The 26,703-nt window shown below is 42.8% G+C and overlaps 1 protein-coding gene across 6 annotated transcripts in view; it reads left to right on the forward strand.

The window, feature by feature from the left end:
* STK39 (serine/threonine kinase 39) overlaps nucleotides 1–26,703 on the forward strand; it is a 238,268-nt gene that overhangs the window by 108,552 nt on the left and 103,013 nt on the right. For all 6 annotated transcript variants that reach the window (XR_004539616.1, XR_004539615.1, XM_033946332.1 and 3 more), the window contains exons 9-10: nucleotides 14,830–14,878; nucleotides 14,962–15,027. Coding sequence is in view for 4 of the 6 variants with exons in the window: in XM_033946332.1 (XP_033802223.1) it covers nucleotides 14,830–14,878; nucleotides 14,962–15,027 (115 nt within the window). In the remaining 2 variants the exon portion in view is untranslated. The remainder of the gene's footprint in view (nucleotides 1–14,829; nucleotides 14,879–14,961; nucleotides 15,028–26,703) is intronic.

Here is a 26,703-nt window from a genome sequence, read left to right on the forward strand (position 1 = left end):
ATATCATTTGCATCAGAGAATTATTACAGAAGCCAAAAGCTGGCCTTGCTCATAAAAATTCCAATGTTTTACCAGTTACACGTCCATATATATCCTAAATGATGACATTCCTTCGTTACAATCCATCTGCAGTCTAATTGGTTCACATTATTTATTCCCATATAAGGCCAGCTTCATATAGGCGTGTCACAAATTACATTCTTATATCTAAAAGTTACATTCTCACATTAAGCTTACTTATTTTATAAAAAGAAGAAATACATAGACCAATATTATAATATACTTACAAAACTCCTCAGATTCTACATCCCTTCCTGTAAATATCAGTGTCTTTTCCTGAGATCTTTGTCTCACAAAGACTGCACAAAGAAAAGATGGAAAAGAGCAGGTACCCCTCCCATCAAGGTTCTACGTAAAAAAAGTTGCTCAAGGTCAGAGGTCAAACACCATCTGTTGCCTTATCAGGATCTCTTCAGGATTTCAGATATATGAAAATCAAAATAACATATATTCCTAATCTATCCTTATTTGTTGTTAACTTATTACCTATAGCTACCTAAGTAAATTTCTATTATGTAATTTTTCCTAACTTTCTGACACTTAATTTTGGATCAATTCATACCATGATACACATGTGGTTTAGATTTGTCCTTAGCAAACTCAAGTCATGGCAAACCTAGGGCCCCCTGGTATGTGGATACCAGGTCAAAAGCCAACTCCTGTCTGCCTACATTTCCCTGAGGATTGGCCTAGTTCAGGCTGGTCACTCTAACACAAAGAAGCTCTATAAGAAACTTAAGCTTCCCATCTGGAGTACATTTGATATGGTAGTCATCAATCACAAAATGTCCTAGCTTGCCTCCCTATATCCGTCAAGCACATGACATATATCAAATCCATATGGTAACTTAAAATTCCTGTTTTTTAACTTTTTGTATTTCTGATCATTTTATTCCAGCCTATCCAATTTTTATTTATTCATTTATAGCTACTAATCCACATTCTCACTTGCTCTTGGATTAGGCCCTATCTCTCAACAGTTTTTCTAATTAGTAAATCCTGATGCAATGTGAGAAAGTGTAATAGCTGAATTTTTTTATTTCATGTTTGCTCACTTGTACCTGTCCAGGTAAACTAAGCTGGCCCACCTCAGAACTACTTAAGTCTTAAGGCATAGGACAAGGTCCTGAGATCCCAGAGTAAAACACATTTTATGCTGCTTATCCTAGAGCAACAGATTTTCCCAAGTCGATCTTAATAATAGCTTATGGATTTTTATTTTAGGAAATGATCCAAAAAATTTTTTTTTTAAAACCCTGCTAAGCTAACTTCTTTTACATCAATCTCTGGCAATGAGTTACATGTTGAATGAAGAAATATATTTTCTCCAGTTTGTTTTAAATCTTCTACTTAGGAGCTTCACTGCATGCTCTCTAGTTCTAGTATTTTTGGAAAGAGTAAATAAATGATTCATCTACCTGTTCCACTCAGTATTCTGTAGACCTCTATCATCTCTCTCCTGAGCCATCTCTTTTCTAGGCTGAAGAGCCCTAGCTGCTTTAGCCTTTCCTTATAGGGAAGTTGTACTATTCCTTTTATAATTTTCATTGCCCTTTTCTGTACCTTTTCTAATTCTGCTAGATCTTTATTGAGATGTGGTGACCAGAATTGCACACAGTATTAGATGTGCAGCTGCACCATGGAGCTATACATAGGCATTATAACATTTTCATCTTTGTTTTCAATTCCTTTCCTGGTAATTCTTAACATTCTGTTTGCTTGCTTAGCCACCAATGCACACTGAGCTAAGAGTTTCAAACTTATCAACAATAACACCTATATTCTTTTTCCTGGCAGTAGCTCCTAATGTGGAGCTCTGTATTGTGTAGCTATAGTTCGGGTTTCTCTTTCCCACATGCATCACTTTGCACTTGCTCACATCAAACATAATCTGTCATTTGATGCCCAATCTCACAATGTTTTCTTGTAATTTTTCATAATCCTTTTTCAATTTAACAACTTTGTCATCAGTAAATTTATTCCCCCCCCCCCCCCCTTTACAAAACAATAGCGCGGTTTATAGTGCCGGCCGCAGCAGTAACAGCTCAGACTCTCATAGAATTCCTATGAGTGTCAGCTGTTACTGCAGTGGCCGGCACTCAAAACCATGCTATGGTTTTGTAAAAGGGGGAGTCAATAATTTTGCTAATTATTCCCATTTCTAGATCAGTGTTCTTCAGGGTTGGAGGGTCAGCAGAGGAGTGTCTCGGGGAACAGTAAATATTCTATTAACACCTCAAAAAAAAAAACACAAAAAAGAATAGAGTTCTGGAACTTGTTGCCAGAGGATGTGGTAAACAATGATTAAAATAGATTGATTTAAAAAAAGTTTGAGCAAGTTCCTGGAAAAAAAAAGTCCATAGTCTTTTTTTTTTTTTTTTTTTTGTTATTATTATTGAGACAGACATGGGGGAAGCCTCTGCTTGCCCTGGGATCAGTAGCATGAAATGTTGCTACTGTTATGGCTTCTGCCAAGTACATGTTACCTGGATTCTGGGCTAGATGGACTATTGGTCTGACCTAGGGCTACATATTTAACTTGTTTTAATGGGATTAACATGTATTAATTTGTAAGCTTAGTGGATTTTACTAACCTTATACAAAATTATTTCATTATAAAGTTATTTTGTGCATCTGTTCTAAGTTCTTGCCTGAAGTGTTGCCATCTGTCCAGCCTTTTTTGTCCAGGTCATGCGTCCACAAACATGGCAGATGAAATTGAATGTGGACAAATGCAAAGTAATGCATATTGGGAAGAATAACCCAAATCATAGCTAACAGATGCTAGGGTCCACTTGGGGGGGGGGAGGCGGTCAGTGCCCAAGCAAAAGATCTGGGTGTGATTATAGACAATCTGCTGAAACCTTCTTCTGCCCAATGTGTGATGGTGGCCAAAAAAGCAAACAAGAATCTGGAAATTATTAGAAAAGGGATGGATAAGTTTTGTGAAGTTTTTAATGATAACTCTAATTGACCCTATTGTGTTTTGATTGTATGCAGCTGTTTTTTAAGTTTTGTTTTATTTTGTAATATATTATTGTTTTGCATCCTTGTTGTTGTTGTTTTTTTTTAAATATTAATGTATTTAAAAAAACTGTTTTATTGTTATACATTGTATTTAAAATTCAATTAAAAAAAGAAAAGGATGGTAAATAAAAATGTTATAATGCCTCTTGCTCCATGGTGCTACGAGTATTGCGGTCAATTTTAGTCACCTTATTTAAAAAAAAAAAATCAGAACTTGAACTGGTTCATAGAAGAGCGATAAAGGGGATTGAACTCCTCATATGAGGAAAGACTAAAGAGGGTAGGGTTCTTCAGCTTGGAAAGAGATGGCTTAAGTCTATAAAATCCTGAGTGGTGTAGAATGGGTACAAGTGGATTGATTTTTTTTTATTTTTTTTTTACTCCATCAAAAATTTCAAAGGGTAGGGAACGCTTGGTGAAATTACAGGGAGATGCTTTTAAAACCAATAGGAGGAAATATTTTTTCACACAGAACAGTTAAGTTCTGGAACACATTACCAGTGGATATGATAAGAGCAGTTAACGTAGCTGGTTTTAAAAAAGGTTTGGACATGTTTCAGGAGAGGTCTATATTCTGATACTGAGACAGACATGGGGAAGCCAGTGCTTGCGCTGTATTGGTAGCATGGAATGTTGCTATTATTTTGTTTTTACCAGGTACTTGTGACCTGTATTGGCCACCTGGAAGATGGGATACTGGGCTTGATGGACCATTGGTCTGACCCAGTAAGGCTATTCTTATGTTTTTATGGTTTAAATTCAAAATTTAGTCTTGGCTTCCTTTGTGGAAAGGACTTAAGCCCTAAAATTCCACTCAGCTTTTTATTTATTTTGATATTAATAGAATCAGCCATTGCCATTGCTAAACACATCTTCATAAGAACATAAGATTTGCTGCTGCTAGGTCAGACCAGTGGTCCATCGTGCCCAGCAGTCTGCTCACACGGCAGTCCTTAGATCAAAGACCAGTGCTCTATTTGAGTCTAGCCTTACTTGCATATGTTCTGTTTCAGTAGGAACTCATCCAACCTTATCTTGAATCCCTGAAGGGTGCTTTCCCCTATAACAGCCTCCAGGAGAGCGTTCCAGACCTCTACCACTGTCTGGGTGCCGAAGTCTTACAGATCACTCTGGCACTACCCAGATAGGTCGAGGGCATAGAATGGGTATTCTGCCTAACTATTTGGGTAGCCAATGGAATTTAGCTGCTATCTGAATAGCTAAATAGTTGTAATAAGGCGTATTATATATTTGATTGGCTTCGCTGATAAATATTCCATTGTTTCCTAGAGGAGCAGTGAAGGCAAATCATATTGACTGTTAACATGTTCATTTCTATATGTGGACTCAGTCAAAAAAGAACAGGGAATATGGAAAATACCAAAATGGTATACCAATGAGAGAGTGAAAATCCAATATTACATTACATTACATTAGGGATTTCTATTCCGCCTGTGCCTTGCGGTTCTAGGCGGATTACAATAAAGATGATATCTGGACATTTCCAGTAGAATTACATTACAGGAGAAGAGTAGATTACAAGTAACAGTGAAGAGTTAAAATACATTCAATATCGCAGCAGATAGACATAGCCACGGATTTACAATAAGGAAGATTTCTGGGCATTTCCCGTAGAATTACATTACAGGAGAAGTGTTAATTACAGGTAATAGTGAAGAATTACAGTACATTCAATATCACAGGAGATGTTACCTAGCAACTGAGACAATTTACAACTGGTGGAGAGTAAGAATTACAATATATTCTAGATTACAAAAGATGTTCCATGAGATGAGTCAAGTTTCTTCGGATGGAGAGTAGCATCATATGCCTATAAGTGGAGGTGTATTTATTGTTTTGATGATTGCATGATGTTGGTTAATTAATGTTGATGATATAGACAGTAGGGGTGTTTAGTTTGGGTTGGATAAAGAGATTCTGTTCCCAATGGAATTGGTTGGGAACTCATTAGATGGCGGTTTAGATTGATGGGAGATATTTTTTGAACAGTAGTGTTTTTAGTGTTTTATATCAACCAAAAAAACACATCCCTTGAATGTAATATATACTCATGAAATAAAGCTTTATATATGGTAGGATTAGCTCAGAGACACAGAGGGGGTAATAACAAGGGACGAATCCCACCACCACCTCACCACCCAATCATTGCTTGGTCCTCCAGACTTTTTAGCTTTTTTTTAATATATATATTAATTTATAATTAAAAATTTTTGTGAAACTCAAATTCACTTCAATATGTAAACTGTGATGAATCACTTAGTTATGTGATGGTTCCATGGTTGCTACGTGAGCACGTTTCGTTTTCTGCATCGGGAAACCAAAAAGCACAGTTACTTACCGTAACAGGTGTTATCCAGGGACAGCAGGCAGATATTCTTAACACATGGGTGACGTCACCGACGGAGCCCTCGGTACGGACCTTTTAACTAGAAGTTTCTAGTTGGCCGCACCGCGCGTGCGCGAGTGCCTTCCCGCCCGACGAAGGAGTGCGTGGTCCCCAGTTAGGATAAGCCAGCTAAGAAGCCAACCCGGGGAGGTGGGTGGGACTTAAGAATATCTGCCTGCTGTCCCTGGATAACACCTGTTACGGTAAGTAACTGTGCTTTATCCCAGGACAAGCAGGCAGCATATTCTTAACACATGGGTGACCTCCAAGCTAACAAAGAGGGAGGAGGGATGGTTGGCCATTAGGAAAATAAATTTTGTAACACAGATTGGCCGAAGTGTCCATCCCGTCTGGAGAACGCATCCAGACAGTAGTGAGTAGTGAACGTGTGAACTGAGGACCAAGTGGCCGCCTTGCAGATTTCCTCGATGGGCGTGGAACGGAGGAAAGCCACAGAAGCAGCCATAGCTCGGACTCTGTGGGCCGTGACAGATCCTTCCAGTGAGAGACCGGCCCGAGCATAACAGAAGGCAATACAGGCAGCAAGCCAATTTGAAAGTGTCCGTTTGGAGACAGGACGGCCCAAACGGTTGGGATCGAAAGACAAAAAGAGCTGAGGGGATGTTCGGTGAGCTCTGGTACGATCAAGGTAGTAAGCAAGGGCACGCTTACAATCCAGCGTGTGCAACGCCTGTTCTCCAGGATGCGAGTGAGGCTTAGGGAAGAAGACGGGAAGCACAATGGACTGGTTGAGGTGAAAAGCCGAGACCACCTTGGGAAGGAATTTAGGGTGGGTACGCAGAACAACCTTGTCATGGTGAAAAACAGTGAACGGTGGGTCGGCAACCAGTGCATGCAGTTCGCTAACCCTCCTGGCAGAGGTGATGGCAATTAGGAAAAGCACCTTCCATGTAAGAAGCCTGAATGAAGCTGTGGCAAGAGGCTCAAACGGAGGTTTCATGAGAGCAGAGAGAACCACATTCAGGTCCCAGATGACGGGAGGAGGCTTGAGAGGCGGTTTGATGTTGAAGAGCCCTCTCATAAATCTTGAAACCAGAGGATGAGCCGTGAGGGGTTTTCCGAGAATAGGCTCGTGAAACGCAGTGATGGCACTGAGGTGGACTCTGATGGAGGTGGTTTTGAGGCCAGCGTTGGACAGCGAGAGCAAATATTCCAAGACAGTTTCCACCGCCAAAGAGGTGGGTTCTTGATGATGCCGGAGACACCACGAGGAGAATCTGGTCCACTTCTGATGGTAACATTGGAGAGTGGCCGGTTTCCTGGAGGCGTCCAAAATGAGGCGGACCGGTTGAGATAGATTCTCAGGAGAGGTCAGCCCGAGAGAAACCAAGCTGTCAGGTGGAGGGAAGACAGGTTGGGATGTAGTAGAGACTGATTCTGCTGTGTAAGTAGAGTAGGAAACACAGGAAGAGGAATGGGCTCCCTGGAGCTGAGTTGAAGCAGAAGGGAGAACCAGTGTTGACGAGGCCACCGAGGGGCGATGAGGATCATGGTGGCATTGTCCTTGCGGAGTTTGGACAAGGTCCGCAACATCAAAGGAAGTGGAGGGAAGGCATAGAGGAACCGATCCCTCCAGTCGAGCAGGAATGCATCCGGGGTCAGACGGTGAGGAGAGAAGAGTCTGGAACAGAATTGGGGCAGCTGATGGTTGTGAGGTGCTGCAAAGAGGTCCACCTGCGGAGTGCCCCATCGAGCAAAGATGGAGAGTAGAGTCGGAGGGTCCAACGTCCACTCGTGAGGTTGAAGGATGCGGCTGAGATTGTCGGCCAGAGAGTTCTGTTCGCCCTGGATATAGACCGCCCTGAGAAAGAGATTGCGGTCCGTGGCCCAGGTCCAGATGCGCAGAGCCTCCAGACAAAGGGGGCGAGATCCGGTGCCGCCTTGCTTGTTTATGTAGTACATGGCGACTTGATTGTCTGTGCATAGGAGGAGGACTTGAGGACAGAGAAGATGTTGGAAAGCCTTGAGGGCGTAGAACATGGCTCTGAGTTCCAGGAAATTGATGTGATGACGACGCTCCTGTGGGGTCCAAAGTCCCTGGGTGCGTAGATCTCCCAGGTGAGCTCCCCACGCGTAGGGGGACGCATCTGTGGTGATGATCATAGAGTGGGGGGGCAGATGGAAAAGTAGACCCCTGGAAAGATTTGAGGAGTTCAACCACCATTGGAGAGATTGCTGAAGAGATGATGTCACAGAGATGGGATGAGAAAGAAGATCCGTAGTCTGTGACCACTGGTTGGCGAGCGTCCACTGAGGTGTACGAAGGTGGAGACGAGCCAGAGGAAGGACATGCACTGTCGAGGCCATGTGACCCAGGAGGACCATCATCTGTCGAGCAGGAATGGAGGGATGCATGAGTACCTGACGGCAGAGATGGAGCAGGGTCTGCTTGCGATCGGAGGGGAGAAAAGCCCTCATTAGCGTGGTGTCCAGAACTGCTCCAATGAATTGAAGTCGCTGGGTGGGAAGCAGATGCGACTTGGGGTAGTTGATCTCGAACCCCAGGAGGTGGAGGAGAGAGATGGTGTGATGAGTAGCCTGTAGCACAAGTGGAGACGTAGGTGCTTTCACCAACCAATCGTCCAAATAGGGGAACACCTGGAGGTTGTGAGACCTGAGGAAGGCCGCTACCACTATAAGGCACTTGGTGAAGACCCTGGGTGAGGAGGCGAGGCCGAACGGTAGCACCTTGTACTGATAGTGGTGGTGCAGTACCTGGAACCGCAGGTAGCGGCGAGAATGTTGATTGATGGAGATGTGAGTGTAGGCCTCTTTGAGGTCCAGGGAACATAGCCAGTCGTGTTGAGAAAGAAGAGGGTAGAGCGTGGCAAGGGAGAGCATTCTGAACTTCTCCTTGACCAGACACTTGTTGAGGTCCCTGAGATCGAGAATGGGACGGAGGTCTCCCGTCTTTTTGGGTACCAGGAAGTAGCGGGAGTAGAATCCCTGCCCCCTTTGATCTGGAGGTACTTCTTCGATGGCATTGAGAAGGAGGAGGGATTGAACCTCCCTCAGGAGGAGGGGGGTTTGAGATGAGTTTGAAGCAGACTCTACGGGAAGGTTGTCCGGAGGCAGAGTCTGGAAGTTGAGAGAGTAGCCGTGGCGGATGATGTTGAGGACCCACTGGTCCGACGTGATGACTTCCCAACGGCTTGAGAAAATGGTGAGACGACCCCCGATAGGCTGTGGAAGAGGCAGCGAGGGTGGATGACTGGCTATGCCCTGGAGAGAAGAGTCAAAAGGGCTGAGATTGTTTAGCAGGCTGAGGAGGCTTGGAGGGTTGAGTGGCCTGAGACCGAGCCTGGGCATGGTGCTGCTGTTGACGGGGTCGCCGAGATTGTTGGGGAGGTGGATTGAGTGGCCTGGCTGAGAACCTCCGCTGGTAAGATGATTGAGGCCGATAGGGTCGAGCAGGGGGAGCCTTCTTTTTCGGCTTGATCAGGGTGTCCCACCTGGTCTCATGGGCGGAGAGTTTCTGGGTGGTGGAATCCAGTGACTCTCCAAAAAGCTCATCCCCGAGACAGGGGGCGTTGGCCAGGCGGTCCTGGTGGTTGATGTCCAGGTCGGAGACTCTGAGCCAGGCCAAGCGACGCATGGCTACAGCCATGGCAGAGGCCCGAGAGGTGAGCTCGAAGGAGTCGTATATCGAGCGGACCATATACTTGCGCATTTGGAGAAGGCCAGATATGTGCTGCTGGAATAGCGGGACCTTGCGCTCAGGTAGGTACTTCTGGAGGGCAGACAGCTGTTGGACCAAGTGTTTGAGATAAAAGGAAAAATGGAAGGAATAGTTGTTTGCCCTGTTGGCAAGCATGGCATTTTGGTAAAGCCTCTTGCCAAACTTGTCCATGGTCTTACCTTCTCTGCCAGGAGGGGTAGAGGCATAGACACTGGAGCCCTGAGTCTTTTTTAAGGTGGATTCCACCAGAAGGGACTCATGGGGCAATTGAGATTTGTCGAATCCTGGAATAGGGATGACACGGTAAAGGTTGTCCAGTTTACGGGGAGCTCCCGGTACCGTGAGGGGATTTTCCAAGTTTTTGTAGAATGTCTCCCGTAAGATGTCATGTACGGGAAGTTTGAGGAACTCTTTAGGAGGTTGCTCAAAGTCTAAGGCTTCTAAAAAGGCTTGGGACTTTTTGGAGTCAGATTCAAGGGGAAGTGACAGAGCAGCAGACATTTCCCTCAGAAATTTAGAAAAAGAGGACTGCTCAGGTTTAGAGGTGGCATCAGGTGCCGATGGTTCCTCATCAGATGAGGAGGGATCCTCCTCGGTACCGAGAGGAGTCTCCTCCCATAAATCAGGATCCCTGACCTCTGGTGCGTGTCGGGACACCGGGGTGGAGGGTGCGGTGTGGCGAGTCTTGGACAAAGATTTACCAGAGCGCACCGAAACGGCACCAGGGGAGGACGATCGGCGTCGTTCTCGGTCCCGAGAAGAGTGCCGTACCGCCTGGTGCCGAGCAGGATCCACTGTGGGTTGAGAATGAACCACAGGATCATCAGGAAGTTGTTGGGCCGAAAGGATCGGCATCGAGGTGTTTACCGGTACCGAAGGAGTGGACACCGGGGGCTCGGTGCGGGGCTCGGGCCGGTCTGGTACCGGAAGGAGCGGTGCCAGGATAGAGGGTAGCAGTTGTTCAAGCTGTTTCTTCAACTGCTCCTGAAGCTGAGTTTGCAGAATGGCCGAGATACGGTCATCCAGGGGTGGCATCGGAACCGCTTTCTTTTTCTTCGGTTCCTTGGATGCCGCTCCACGCCCCGGCGATGAGGAGGCCGATGACGAGGCACTCACCGTTATCGGGGCGGAGCGTTTACGGGACCGGTGCGATGCCGGTATGGACGGTGTCGTCACCGTAGCTGGAGGGCGCTCGAGGGAAGAGGAAGGCTTCTTAGCCGGCTTACCTGGCGCCAGTGGCGCCGATGCGGGATCGGTCGGTGTCGAGCTGGACGGTGCCGATTTCTGCGGTACCGCCGTTGAGGGTGATGAATCCATCGCCGACTCGGAGCCGAAGAGCAGGGTTTGCTGGATTCTTCGGTTTTTAAGTGTACGTTTTTGTAAAGTGGCACAGCGGGTGCAGGAATCTGCCCGATGCTCCGGACCCAGGCACTGCAAACACCAATTGTGTGGGTCAGAAACGGAGATCGGGCGTGCACACCGCTGGCACTTCTTAAAACCGACCTGCGGGGGCATGAAGGGGAAGATAGCCTCCGCAAAATCGAAGTCCGAGGCCTGTATAATGGCAACAGGCCCCGCCGGGGCAAAAACGAAAGAAACAATAAAAATCAAAGTTTTTTTTTTTTTTTTTTTTGCAATTGAAAGAAAAAGGAAACCCGAAGGTAGAGGAAGAAAAATATATAACAAAAGCGCGAGCGGGAAGGCAAAAAGTGATTTCAACGGCCGTTGAAAAAATACACGCGTCTTCTTCGCTCCGCGGAAACGAAGAAACTGGGGACCACGCACTCCTTCGTCGGGCGGGAAGGCACTCGCGCACGCGCGGTGCGGCCAACTAGAAACTTCTAGTTAAAAGGTCCGTACCGAGGGCTCCGTCGGTGACGTCACCCATGTGTTAAGAATATGCTGCCTGCTTGTCCTGGGATAATATTGTATTTTGAACCACACTTGTAAGCAGCAGCAGGAAAAGGTGAATATCTAAAACAATAATGAAAAATAAAATCAAGAAATGAACTTGAATTCACCAATAGAAAACAATAAACTAATACTTAAAAAGTAAAGTCATAAAAGAAGTAGCTAGCGCTGGGTACCTGATAAGAATAACTTACTTCTTTAAAGATCCAGGATGGGTGGGGGGGAGGGGGAGGATATGCCTTTAAATGATTATTTTATTGTAATTTGTCGGTCTTGATCATTTGTATTTCCGTTGCTTATCTTTATACTGTATGAAAGGATAGGTGGGTTGGGGGGAAGGGATATGCATTTATTATATCATTTGATGGAATTAAGTGCTGTTTATTTTGTACATTGTTTGATAATATGTTGCACTTGATGTTGGTTTTTAAAATGAATAAAGATATGGGGAAAAAAAGCTCAAAGATGCTCCGAACCACTGCTTAACGGCACAAAAACGCCTTTAGATTTAAAGAGACACCATGTCATAGCGTCAAAAAAGTCATGACGTCACTGACCATCCCCCAGTCGTAAAGGGACCGGCAAAAATCAAATCTGCATTGTCAAAATGAAACACAAAACTCAAGAGAAAAAATAGCTATAAAGAGGCTTGCCACTCGATTTCACTGTTTAACCCTAGCGGAGCTAGGATATGCAACTTAAAAATCCAGCGCTGCTCTTTATTCCATAGCAACTGAGCTAAATTGCCTCCATGAGACAAACATGAGACTTCCAGCACTGAAAATTTAAGAGCTGTCACTGAGTGTCCCAATTCATTCCAATGCTGGACCTCAGTCCAATTCTGTACCTCAGTAAAATCAATGACAGCCCCTTTGGTCCAGCATTGGACTGAATTGGGACACTTGGTGGCAGCTCTTAAATTACATATTGAAGTGATTTTGAGTTTCACAAAAAAGTTTTCAAATTATGAATTTATCTACTATAATAATTCCCTTAGCGCGCATGCACACTTCTAACCTGGTGCTCCGTGCATCCGTAGCTCCGTGGCTGGCAGAGAAATTGTAGAAGAGAAGTTGGTAAAGTGTGCATGCGCGGCATTTGCGACGCTTAAGGCGCACATGTTCAATTTGCAGTGAGTGGTGGTTTACTTCTCCCAGCAGCGGATATTCTGTGCTGGTTGCCATTTGCTGCTTGATTTTTTTATTTTTTTATTTTTATTTTTTTAAAGGTAGGTGGGAGAAGGGGGCGCAATAATTTACATCCCCCCTAAGATCCCAAATATTCCCCCGACATCACAGACCTCCACTGACATCCCTTTGACATCTCCACACACGGACAGGGGCCAAGCAGACGGGACTGAAAGAAAAGGTGGCAGTGAAAGACACAGAAGGACAGGGAGCCAAACAGAAGGGACATTGACAGATTGACAGAAAAGGTGGCAGTGAAAGACACACACAGAAGGACAGGGAGCCAGGGAGAGAGATTGAAAGAAAAAAAATACAGTGGTCAAGGAAACAGACAGCAAAAAAAGACAGACAGACAGCGGCCAAGTCTTTAAGCCCGTTACATTAACGGGTGCTAGAATAGATGTGTGTGTCTGTCTTTCTTTCTTTCTGTCTCTCTCTCTCTCCTTGGCCTCTGTCTGTCTTTTTTTGCTGTCTGTCTCCTTGGCCTCTGTCTGTCTTTTTTTGCTGTCTGTTTCCTTGACCACTATTTTTTTTTTTTCTTTCAATCTCTCTCCCTGGCTCCCTGTCCTTCTGTGTGTCTTTCACTGCCACCTTTTTTCTGTCAGTCTGTCAATGTGGAGGACCAAGCAATGATTGGGTGGTGAGATGGTGGAGGGATTCGTTCCCTGTTATTACCCCTTTGTGTCTCTGAGCTAATCCTACCATATGTAAAGCTTTATTTCATGAGTGTGTATTACATTTAAGGGATTTTTTTGGGGTGTTTTATATGTATACTGTACATCAGGGATGTCCAACCTTTTGGCTTCCCTGGGCTGCATTGGCCGAAAAAAATGTTTCTGGTGCCTCACAAACGCGCAAATGCTGCAGCAAGACAGAGGAGGGAGATGGCAAGACGGTAAACACCCGGGGGCAGCAGAGGAAAACACTGCATCGCCCTCGACCAGGGCCGCACAAAATACTTCATTGGGCCGCAAGTTGGACACCCCTGCTGTACATTAATGTTTGAATGGTATTTCTAGTGCAACAGGTGAGACATTCTAGACATTAGGGTTATTTCGCCGTAGCCTTGTGCTGCTGCAGAAGGAATCCACTCTGCCTCTGTTGTTCTTCACTGGGCTCTCTAGCACCACCTTCAGTTTTTTCCTTCTGCACACGTGCCTATAACAGTGCTGCCCGATTCACCAAACTGGTCCTTGTTGGAGTCGGGTCTAGAGAGAGAGAAAGAGAGAGCAGGGGGAGAGCAGTGCCTGTTGGCTCCCAATGAAGCAACTTTTAAGCAACTTTCATTCCCTCACCGCCCAGACTGATCTCTGCTGCCTTCCCTGCAGTGCGAGCCCATGGGTTTAAAGCGGGGCTGCATGCTGCAGTGCAGCCCCGCTTTAAACCTGCGGGCTGGCACTGCAGGGAAGGCGCAGAGAGCAGGACATGACCAGCTGAGTGCCGCCACCGCCGGTGATAACAGGGGCAGGAGAGTCGGGGCCCAAAAACAACAGTAAAAAAAAAAAAACAACCCACGGATACAAAACACATGCGCAGACCATCTACAGGGAAAGCAGATGGTCTGCGCATACATAGGGATCGCACACCAGCAATCCCTGCAAGCAGATGTGGGCATTCCTCCGATCACCCCCATCTGCATATTTTAGTTTGAAGAGTTCGTCAGACCTGCCCAGATCAGGCCCGATTGGGCAGGTACATGAATCCAGCCCTATGTACTTACCCTGGTAAGCTCTCTTCCAGTAGATAGGTGAGACATTCTAGACTTCCTCCCACCTACCCGCCCAGTCCTTCCTGCATTTACAGTTTTTAGTCTGTTTATGATTCTCCAAGCGGATTCTTGGAAGCCTGTCAGCCTTTAAGGACTGGGAAGAATTTGTATATATGTTTCACTTTATTGGGGAGTAGTTTTTGAGCTCTTTTGAAGCCTGTGTTGGTGGTTAATGGCACTGTTTAGTTAGATTTTGAGCAGAACAATTTGTTTAAGCCTGTTGCTACAGGTGACTCTACGTTATGTGTATTAGGCGGCTTTAAATGTTTGGGTACTAACTGAAGGTAGCACTAGAGAGCCCAGTGAAGTACAACAGACGGAGTGAAAAATCCAGAGAGGATTCCTTCTACAGTAGCACGTGGCTATGGGGAAATAACCCTACTGTCTAGAATGTCTCACCTATCTACTGGAAAAGAGTTTACCAGGGTAAGTACATAATCTCTTTTTATTAAAAATCTGATATGTATGTTACGGTCAACAAAAAGGTATTTTTCTTTGAATGTAACATACATGTTAGATTTTATACCATTTGTTTTGATACTGTTATAGGGTATATTTTGTTTGGTCATCCCTGCTCTGCACAAAATACCAGAAAGATTTAGGTTTGTTTGTTTGTTCTTTTTTTTGTGTGTGTGTGTCATTGATACTGAGCCATAACAATTTATATTTAAATATTTGATCAAATTTTTTTGCTGTAACTCTATACAAACATTTAATATATTTAAATGATGATGTATATTCTTAAGGTAGGTCTTTATTGATCTTTCAGGCCTACAGCAGCAGAACTTTTAAAATGCAAATTCTTCCAGAAAGCTAAGGTAAAATACTTTGTGCTTTAAACATCAACTTAAGTGAGAGTATGTCTTTCATTTGCTTTAGCTGTAATTTTTTCATATTGCAGAACAGAGAATACTTGATGGAAAAGCTAATCACTAAAACACCTAATATATCGCAGAGGGGAAGGAAGGTAAGACTTCAGATTTTTCAATTACTTTTGAATTTTGCAGGGCATATATGGAATGCAGATAGTGACAGTCTTGGCCCTTCCACTAACAATGTGCCTGTATGGGAAGCCAGTGGATGGGGTGTAAATTTAGTATCCCAGCTTCTTTTGTGTCCTATGCAGCCACGCTGGCCTTACATAGCTAGCTGCAGACAGAGCTTTAATTCATACAAATGTGTACTGTTAGGTGAACTAGCAGAGATTATGTCAAACCGCTCTGTGGGGGCGTACCGCTAGTAGATTCATTATTGGGGGCATTGCCCCTCTTATCTAACAGTAGATGCCTTTGACAGTGCATTATGTTGATTCACTTTGGCCCCGATTCACTAAAGTCAGTGATTGCTTCTAACCGACCCAATTCACAAAACGGCCCACAGTAATATTGCAAGAACTGAACATACAGAATAGCATTCCTGCACAAGTGCAGACTTATAACTCCAGGCATCAGTTTTCTTGTGCTCTAAGTATGGCTACTGCTAGCACAGACTCATGTGCTCACTCATGTGCATTTTTTCATCCTCAACTTATTGCATTTGAGCACTTTTTTAATGCTTGCATTAGGGCTCTGTGCTAAACCTCAGAGCACGGTTTCCTAGCACACAGCTTTCTTCACCAGTCCCTCATATCTGCTTTGGTTTTTATCTTTACTGAACACCTTCTATTGAGCACCAAGAAATACTGTATGTAGCTGTTTAGTTTGGTTCATACTGGATGTGTTTTGGGACTTTATTCAGATGTGGCGGTATATAAGATTTTATAGATATGTTTTTTTTAATAATGTACTTTTTTAAAAGATATCCTACCGATATTAGTGACATTGGGTAAAAGTTCAGAATGGTACAGAAATATTAAGAAATCGTTAGTATTGAGATCCTTGTTCACCATATTTGATGCTGCCTTTGTGAAATGCCCTCATATTGATTTTTGTGTTATAATAAAATAAGAATATCTGATAATCTTTAATTAGGAAAGATTAGACTATCCCTCCATATCTATTTTTAGAAATGTTTTAAGATATATATGTGTGTATGCATGTAATATACACACACACACTGATGTCCATGTGAGGGCACTAGAGGATCTTCTTTAATTCTAAGTGCTGAACTAAATGGATTTATCCTGTTGAGTAACTGAAATTTAATGTGCTTTTTTTGAGTGACACAAAGCATAAATGTTTCTCTGCTCTGAGATCTAAGTAACTCAGAACCGACTTTTTAATATACTTTTTAGAAAAGATTTGCATATAATTTATTTTATCTGAAATGCATATTTCCAAGTCAGATTTTTTTATCAAACATTTACTGTAATCAAATTTATATTTTCTTAAAGCAAAATTTTAATTTCATATAAAGGTAAAATTTGTATACTTTTTAAACAGTTAACCTTTCTTTGCTGGTTATCTTAGAAATGGAGACAAGAAATGCAGATCAACCATATAACTTGTCAGTCTTCCCATTCACACCAACTACTAAGTTGTACAGTCTCTGTGTGTGTCTCTCTCCTTCAGAGAATTCTCTATGCCTATCTCATACTTTCTTGAATTCAGTTACCATCCTGTTCTGTACCACATCTGTTGGGAAGCTATTCCAAGTGCCCACTAATCTTTCTGTAAATACTTTCATATTCCGGAGTCTATTCTTTTACTCTCATCCTGATCTTTATTCCAGAGCTTCCTTTCAATTAAGAGGTTCATCTCTTGTGTATTTGTATTTGGGAGGTATTTAAATTTCTGGAAGAAGAAAGTCTAGGGGAGCTATGAGAAAGTATACATACTTTAAATATTAGTCTCTGTCCTTCTGCTTCTGTGGAAGAGACTACAGACCATTTTTGGTAGGTGGCATTTGGGCAAATTCCATCTGGTTTATATGATCTGTGGGTTTCATAATTGCAAGTATTCCAGACAAGACTCTTTAACCACTTCTTTCCTGCTACCTATTTCTACACATCAAACATCCTGGTTTTTTCCACTTCCTTTTCTGCCCCTGTGTATCTGATTTTAGGATGACTACTTGGCCACCAGATTCAGCTTTTTCTGTGCACAGAGCTTCACGCCTTATACTTTTTTTTTTATTGAATATAACCCCAGTTTAAAATTTATAACCCCAGTTTAAAGCATAAATTCACATGAGCACTGATGAGAGAGAAAGGAGTAAGGCTCATCCACTTCTCTCCCTTTTTATGCTTTGGATAGGCAGCAGTTATAACAGATTATACTACTCTGCATGGAATTCCAGTCTAATATGAACCCTACTCTGGAGTGGTAGACCAATGAATGTTAACTGACTTACAACCCCATGCTGTGAATGTTAACCCATGCTGTGCATAGGTCACGGTGGAGATTTGAAAAAAGGGGAGCACCCCAGTTTCTTTAACAACATCTACTGATGCGAAGTAACTTCATAAGAACATAAGAATAGTCATACTGGGTCAAACCAATGGTCCATCTATCCTAGTATCTTGTTTCCACAGTGTTCAGTCCTTCTGAGTGTTAGCCCAAATGTGTGATCCAGAATTTTTTTGTTACCTTCCTCATGTTCTTGCTGTGCTATTTGATTGCAGATTTTGATCCTCATTAAATAAGACCTACCCCAAAAATAAGTCCTAGCATGATTTTTAAAGATAGTCCTGATATAAGCCTTAGTTAAGATCGACCCCTGAAACCACCCCGACTCCATCCCTGACACTAGTGCTGCCCGATTTGCCAATCATCTCTCCCTTCCTCTCCTCCACCTCAATTCTTCCTCTTTCCTTTCTCTCCCCCCATGTTCAGCATCTGGATGTAACCATATATTTGAAGGGGACACTCATATTGAGGCCTCCATTACACCAGTCCTTTCTGGTGTGGAATTTTAACATTGTAGTGAAAGGACTTTGTAAGCCCCCTGTACAAGCTTCTTCAAGGGGCATCTCTGCTGGATCTCACACAATGTTTCTGGTGGCAATAGTCTCAGCAACAAGGGTCTTGGAATTGCAGGCACTTGTGTGCAGAGAACCATACCTCAGGATCAAGGAGGCAGGAATTGTCCTCCGCATGGTACCATCCTTTCTACTGAAGGTTGTTTCAGCATTTCACGTCAACCAAGAGGACTGTCTATTCACCTTTCAGGCTATGTGTTTAGCCTAGCAAGATAAGATATTGCAGAGACTAGTCTTACAGTGACACTTACTCAACTATTTAGAACGGACAAATGACTTCATCTTTCCTTCTATCTGTTTGTTGTAACCAATCAGTCAAGCCAAGGCAGGCCTGCTTTCAAGGCATCCATTGCCAGATGGATTTGTATGGTAATGTAAACAGCTACCTATTGCTCTCAAAGCTCATTCAACGAGGTGTGGCGGCTTCCTGGGTAGAGATCAGGGCAGTACTGCACAAAGAGATTTGTTGAGCAGCTACTTGGTCTACTCTCCATACCTTTACAAGATTCTACAGAGTGGACATGGTAGCTCGGGAAGATGCTGCTTTTTGGTCCTCGGTTTTGTGGGCAGGCTCATCTGTCCCACCCTAAGTGTCTGTCACTGCTTTGGTAAATCACCTAGAGTACAGACTCTTATGTTTATTTAACAGAATGGACGATTAGGTTCTTACCTGGATAATCTTTCTGTTAATGCACATAGGCGTTTGTATGGCCTTCCCTGTCGGTTTTCAATGTGCCTGCTTTCTGCCTCAGATAAATTCATATACCACTAGAGTTTTTCTCCTGGCAGCTGGAAGTACATGTAATTATAAATGACTAATAAAGCCATACATTGAGCACCTGAGCTCCATATGTGTTTGTGTTTGCACAAAGCAGTGTGGTTTGTTGGTACACCTTTCTTGGTTCATTCTAACTATTGTTCTTTTTCATGAGTTACAGAGCAGAACAGGAATGTACTGTTCTGGGGAAGTTCTCCGTGCTCCTCCTCCTGCTTTCTTATGTTATAGTGGATATTGATTGTTTTGGTACGAACTGAAGAGGGCACTATATTCCACTTGTGAAGGAGGAGGAGCTGAAATCATTGACATTTTTCTGCAACAGTTCATGACCAGAGAATATTCACCTAAACATAGAGTATGACAGCAGAAAAGGGCCGTCGGCCCAACAAGTCTGCCCACTCAAAAAACCCTCCCCCTAAAAGAACCTTCCTCTTAAGCATTTTCCCAGAGTGTATCCACATGTTATCTCATCGTCTTTTGAAGTCAAGCACGTTGTTGGCCTCGACAACCTGACGTGGAAGACCATTCCAACGATCAACCACTCTTTCAGTGAAAAAGTATTTCCTGATGTCGCCATGAAGTCTCCCACCCTTGAGTTTGAGCAGATGCCCTCTTGTTGCCATGAGACCTGTAAGGAAAAAGATATCTTCCTCCACCTCAGTAAGACCTGTAAGATATTTGAACGTCTCTATCATGTCTCCCCTCTCTCTGCGTTCTTCGAGAGAATATAACTGCAGCCTTCATAGACGTTCTTCATATGGGAGATCCTTGAGTCCTGAGACCATCTTAGTGGCCATTCGCTGAACTGACTCCATCCTCTTCACATCCCTCCGATAATGCGGCCTCCAAAACTGAACACAGTACTCCAGATGAGGTCTCACCACGAACCTGTACAACGGCATTATAACTTCAGGCTTTCGGCTGACAAAACTTCTTCGGATACAACCCAGCATTTGTCTAGCTTTGGTTGAAGCTTTCTCCACTTGATTGATAGTCTTCATATCTTCACTAATGATTATACCCAGGTCCTGTTCTGCGACAGTTCTTGTTAAGGTTTCATCATTCAGGGTATATGTTCTGCAGGGGTTACCGCTACCAAGGTGCATAACCTTACACTTTTTGGCATTAATGCTCAGTTGCCAAGTACTAGACCATTTTTCCAGTAAAAGTAGGTTCTGCCTCATATTGTCGGGCACGGTTGCACTGTCCACTAGGTTGCATAGCTTAGCGTCATCGGCAATAATGTAATTTTACCTCGAATTCCCTGGGGCAGGTCTCGTACAAAGATATTAAATGGTATCGGACCCAAGACCAAGCCCTGCGACACTCCACTGGTCACTTCTGATGTTTCTGAGGGGGTACCATTTACCACCACCCTCTGAAGTCTACGACTGAGCCAGTCTTTAACCCATGCAGTCAATGTTTCTCCTAGTCCCATTGTTTTCATTTTGTTCAATAACCTGCGGTGTGGGACACTATCAAAGGTTTTCCTGAAGTCCAAATACACCACATCCAGGGACTCTCCCCTACCCAGTTGTTTCGTTACCCAGTCAAAGAAGCTTATCAGATTGGATTGACAAGACTTTCCCTTCGTAAAACCATGTTGATGGGGATCCCTCAGCCCTTCGTCATCCAGAATCATATCCAATCTGTTTTTAATCAACTTCTCCATAAGTTTACACACTATTGATATATAGACTATAGACTCCTAAGTTTATTAATAGAAAGAAGTTTATCCAGGTAAGAACCGAATCTTCCAGCTAATATAGATGTTCTATTCCTTTCAAGACTAATCCACAGTGCTACCTCCTTACCTCATTACTGCAGTTCTGTTGTTTTAATATATTGTTTATAGAGCACCTGTCCTTCCTGATAGTTATACCAGACTATGATGTAATTATGGCTCTCCACGACCATGACTAAATTCATCAGCTTCTATCACAGGATTACGTATATGCCTAGATATTGCCTTTTTCTTCCCATTTGTATACAAGCGTGTTACTGTTGTACTTGGGATTTTGTCCACCTATCCCTGTCAGTCCAAGTTTAAAACCCTCTTCATTAAATTAGCCAGCTCTAGGAAAACCATTCAAGGGTCCAAAAAGCCAAAATGCACTTGGCACCACTCACAGCCATGCATTTATCTGTAGAATAAGAGCTTCTCTGCCTTGGCCTTTATCTTTACCTCAACTGGAAGGATTAGGAAAGTACCATCTATGTAGCTATCTGTTTCATTCTTTCTCGGAGCAATTTTGATATGTTTGGGATACCAAGAAGAATAATTTCTCCAAGGACAAGTAGACCAGAGGTATTCTCGCATATGGCTAACACTGGCACCAGAAGTATAATTTCTCCAAGGACAAGCAGACCAGAGGTATTCTCGCATATGACTAACACTGGCACCAGAAATATAATTTCTTCAAGGACAAGCTGACCAGAGGTATTCTCGCATATGGTTAACACTGGCACCAGAAGTATATCTTCTCCAAGGACAAGCAGACCAGAGGTATTCTCGCATATGGCTAACACTGGCACCAGAAGTATATCTTCTCCAAGGACAAGCAGACTAGAGGTATTCTCGCATATGGCTAAAACTGGCACCAGAAGTATATCTTCTCCAAGGACAAGCAGACCAGAGGTATTCTCGCATATAGCTAACACTGGCACCAGAAGTATATCAACCTCAATGGCTGCCTAATTCAGGGAAATCATTTTTGATTCGATTTGACCTATTGAATTGATTTTTTGATTATATTCACTTTTCCTGCCCAATTGGGTGTTGGTTTGCTTGTTTGTTTGTTTTTTTTCAAACGGCCTGTCAGGTTTATTTTGTAGCCTCTTCACCCACTCCACTCCTCCTTTGTTGTCTCCAATTCCATGCAGGTGCTGTAGTGTAAACAAAACAAAATAGACTTTTTCTTTCTCTGTTAGATCCTAGCTTACGCTCGCTATCTAACACCAGCTCTGGCAGGATGCACATTTCAAATCTGACATTTTGTAATAGCAAAATAGAAAAGATCATTTTATTTTCTACCTTTTGTTGTCTGGTCACTTTATTATAAACTAAACTAAACCTTAAGCTTATATACTGCATCTTCTCTATAAGAATAGAGCTCGACACGGTTTACAGAAAATTGAAGAAAAAATACAATCGGGATAATATAGAAGGAAACAAAGATCACAATTTTGAAAAAAGATACGTTTTCAGATGTTTACGGAATAATTGAAGAGAGCCCAGATAACGCAACTGGACAGGAAAATTATTCCAGAGCTCGGTAATTTTGAAAAGAAGAGACTTCCCTAGTTTTCCAGTATAGATGATGCCTTATAGTGTAGGAAAGGATAATTTAAGTTTTTGAGTGGGTCTAGTAGTCTCAGATCTTGTAGAATTTCAAAATAGAGGAAGGAAGGAAGGAAAAATGCCATACAAGATCTTAAATGTAAAACAAGCACATTTGAAATACTCTAGAAATAATTGGAAGCCAGTGAAGTTTTAACAAAAGCAGAGAAACATGGTCGAATTTACTTTTTGCAAAGATCAGCCTAGCCGCAGTATTCTGGATCAACTGAAGTCTTTGAAGGCTTTTCTTAGTCAAGCTTAAAAATAGCACATTACAATAATCCAACCTCGAAAGAATAATTAATTGTATAAGAACAGAAATATATGGAGACTAAAAACAAACAAACATTTTTTCACCAGAGAATTAAGATGGTCATTGAAAGAAAGCATTGAGTCTAAAATGACACCCAAGGTTTTACTTGAGAATTCAATCGGTAATGAAGATCCTGTAGGCAGTAGAATAGATAAAGGTAGCTGATCTAATTTTGGGCCTAGCCAGAGCAGTTTTGTTGGTCCCAGGCTCTGGTTTCTGTTTGTCTTCTGTTAATTCGCTCACTATGGTCTCCTGCCCATTTGACATCTGTGCTCACTATTCATTTTCCACTGCCAAATCCAACATTTCTGTTTTTTCCCCACTGTCTGCCATCTCTCTATCACTTTCTCTCTCTTTTTCTCTTTCTCTTCCCCCCTCCACTACCTTATTCCCTTGGTCAAACCCCTCTATTCTCCTCCATGAAGCATCTCTCCCTTCTTCCCCTCCATTATTATGTGCAACATTTCTTTCTCTCTCCCTGTCCTCCACCCTTTGTCCAACATTTATCTCTCTTCTCCATGCATGTCTCCCTCCCCTCCACCATATGCAGGATTTCTCCCTCTCACCCCTTCCTACCTCTTTTTCATCTCCTCCACATCATGTCCAACATTTTCTTCCTGTCTTCTCTCCCCCATGTGTAGCAACTTTCCATGCCTCCTATACCCCTGTGCAGCACTTCCCGATTGATCCCCTACCACCATGACATACTTTCGGATCTCCTAAAGCAGCAGTGGCAGAGGCTGGCTGGCAGAGGCAGCACTCTGAACAGGATGCTCGTGGCCTGCCCCACCAGGGCTTCCCTCTGGCGCGTCATCGGTGACGTGGCAGAGGGAAGGCTCCAGCGGGACAGGCCAGGAGCAGCCTGTTCATCGCGCTGCCTCTGCTCGCCAGCCACCGCTGCTGCGTTAGGAGACTCAGGACTCACTGAATTGATGAGTCCAATTAGAAAACAAATTGATTTGAATCAGTGAATCTGGCAGCACTAGTTTCAACTGCCCTCGGCTTCAGGCACTATTAATAGATCCAGGAACACATATGAATTTGATGTCTTCCTTATCACCACCAAATAACTGCAATGCTGAGCCTCAAGGGAAGCCTAAGAAGCATAGGCATCGGTCGTCTTTGAAGCATGGTACCAGGCTTTTTCTTTGCTTTTTAAAATATTTTTGTTTCATAAATCCATTTGGTCAAAGTTAGCAGAATTAGTATGTGAAAGACTGTATTAGAAAACTGAGGCACCTCTATTTTTCCTGAGTGAAATCTCTCTAGTTCTTTTGATCTGATTCCATGCCAATTTTATCTTCTAGTACCATGTATAATAATGTTGATTGACAGAGGGATCTAGTTCTCCAAGCATTGGCTAATTATGTATGTGTTAGTCACACAGGTTCACAGTGTTTCTCTCCCAGAAATAGCAAATAGTCTCTGGATAATGTTGCTTATGGAGCCATTTGAAGCTTATCCCCTTGGGAGAAAAATAGAGCAAAGACTCATTTGAGTGGCATTCTATATACACACCAGGAAGTGGTATTCTCAGAATAGTTCGCCCCGCATCATTGACTTAAGTGTGTAAAAAGCTTTTCATACTCTTAATGAAGTATTTGGTTCCTTTACTTCTCTTTAAGTGGCTATGCGTTACTCATGCTGCACCACAGGATACATTATGAGTTCATTTCTAAAATGAAGAAAACATGGTAATGTTTCCCCAGGTACATCATCAGTAAAATGTGCGTGTCAAGCTACTAGATTCTGCTTTCAGTATCTCAGTATGCTGCCATAGAATGGCTATTACTAATATATACTACAAAGCAGTATTTGAGTAAAATAATGCTGTAACTGATTTTGAACAATTCTCTGGAAAGCTTTGACTGACTCATCATGCAACTTGGGTTGTAAAATGCTTTTTTTATATATAAAGTGTCCTTTATTATAGATACACATGTTTAAAATCTCATCCAAAGAGAGTATCAAGATGACTCGAGTCATATAGTTAAATACTGTAATAGGTCACTTTATGATATAAACCTCCAGAAGCTTTCTTAATTACAGTAGTAAATAGCTTGATGACTGATGGATCTTTAATATGTATTCATGTTTTTAGTAATAGGTCTATTGATTAAAAAGCTTTCTGCACTGTGTATCTGCTTAAAAAAATTGCAGAAGTGTTGAATACTGCATCTAATCAATTTGTACATTAGAGGCAGCCCCATTTTACATAGATCATGTAGGCTAGGAAATGTAGATATGTAAATATCCAGTCTGGGGACACACTTTTTAGAAGAACAGAGTAGTTGCAATGTGAAATTGATACCCACCCCCCAGGAATGCACACACAGAATTTTAAAAGGGGAGGGGGCATGGGTAGGAAATGTATTTCTGTTGCCAGGATCTGCCCACCAGGTGATGCATATGCAATATCCTCTTGCATCGAGGATCTAACTCCATGGGCTTCAGCCTAGAAGGGAAGAGTTAGGACAGCCATTGTAGTGGGATATTCAGTCATTAGACATGTAGATAGCTGGGTGGCTGGTGGGTATGAGAATTGCCTGGTCACTTGTGCAAAGGTGGCAGGCGTCATGTTTCACTTAGATAAGATATTAGATAGTGTTGGAGAGGAGCCGGCTGTCTCACTCAGTACATGTAGGTACTAATGACATAGAAATATGGGAGGGAGGTTCTGGCAGCCAAATTTAGGCTTAGGTAGAAAGCTGAAATCTAGATCCCCCAGGATAGCATTTTCAGAAATGCTCCTCGTTCTACGTGCAGGACCCAAGAGGCAGGCAGAGCTCCGCAGTCTCAATGAGTGGCTGAGACAATGGTGCAGGGATGAGGGATTTAGATTTGTTAGGAACTGGGCTACCTTCTGGGAAAGGGGGAGCCTATTCCGAAAAGATGGACTCCACCTTAACTAGGATGAAACCAGGCAGTTGGCACTAACGTTTAGAAAGGAGATAGCTTAAAAGCTGCTCTAGGGAAGGCTGACAGTTGCCAAAGAGCAGATGGTTTGGTGTGGAGTATCCTTGAAGGATACTGTTGAATCAGAACATTTAGGGAGACTCAGTAGAAAGGTTTCCAAAATAGTGAAAGATAGCCAAGAGTGCTTAAGAGGGAAACAGAGTAAAGATGTCAAGTGATCCCTATCATTTTCTCAGCAACCTGTAGATATAAGGAAAGACACAATTTGCTGTATACAAACACTAGAAGTCTAAAAAATAAAATAGGAGAGAGTATGTAGCACTGAATGATGAGGTAGATATAATAGGCATCTCAGAGACCTGGTGGAAAAAGGACAATGTGTTACCTAGGTACAAATTATATCACAATGATAGAGTAGATCAAATTGGAGGGGGGCTGCACTATATGTTAGAGGTAATTGAATCAATCAAAATAAACATTCTGCACGACACAGATAGCAGTGTGGAATCCATATGGATAGAAATTCCATGTGTATAGGGAAGGAATAGAATGGTAGGGTTATACTATCTTCCCCCAGGACAGAATGAGCAGACAGATGAAGAAATGTTTTTAAAGATTAGGAAAACTGGCAAATTTGGCAACAGTATAATAATGGGTAATTTCAACTACAATATATAGAAAAAATAATATCTGCTAGACACTTATTTCACACTATGCACAGGGAAAGATTATGACAAAAGTAATGTAATTTAATGTAAAGTCAGCCAAAGTATGTGTAATAACCAAAATAAGAACTGACTATGCTGAAAACTAGTGCACAGAGAGTGAAAAAGATTTATAAAATATGCTCAGAAAAGTGAAACTCTGAAGAGAGGGTGATAGCCCTCTCTTGGGGTAAGAGTTTACCGTCCAGTCATTGCATGTTTGGAGCATTTGAAATTCTTCTGCAAATGATCCTCTCATGGATATGCATTATAACATTTAAATTCTTCTGCAAACGATCATCTCTTGCATTACAACTTATAGTGTTTAAAGATTGCCTTTTGGGTCTCCTGAAGCAGACCACGAAACGGGGCCACGTTGAGACCCGAGACCCCTAGAACAAGTTTATCTCTATAAGATAAGTGCATCAAAAATCCAGTGAGATTTATCATATTTCAGAACCTTTGAACTTGGGCTGTGTTTTAAAAATTTCAAGATCATAATAAGCCTTTACAATTTTCACTAGTTCTCAGAGAGTGATTTTTTGAATCAATCATGCAATGACTGGACGGTAAACTCTTACCCCAAGAGAGGGCTATCACCCTCTCTTCAGAGTTTCACTTTTCTGAGCATATTTTATAAATCTTTTTCACTCTCTGTGCACTAGTTTTCAGC

The sequence above is a fragment of the Geotrypetes seraphini genome, chromosome 5 (assembly GCF_902459505.1).
Source record: "Geotrypetes seraphini chromosome 5, aGeoSer1.1, whole genome shotgun sequence".
In the NCBI taxonomy this organism is placed as follows: Eukaryota; Metazoa; Chordata; class Amphibia; order Gymnophiona; family Dermophiidae; genus Geotrypetes; species Geotrypetes seraphini.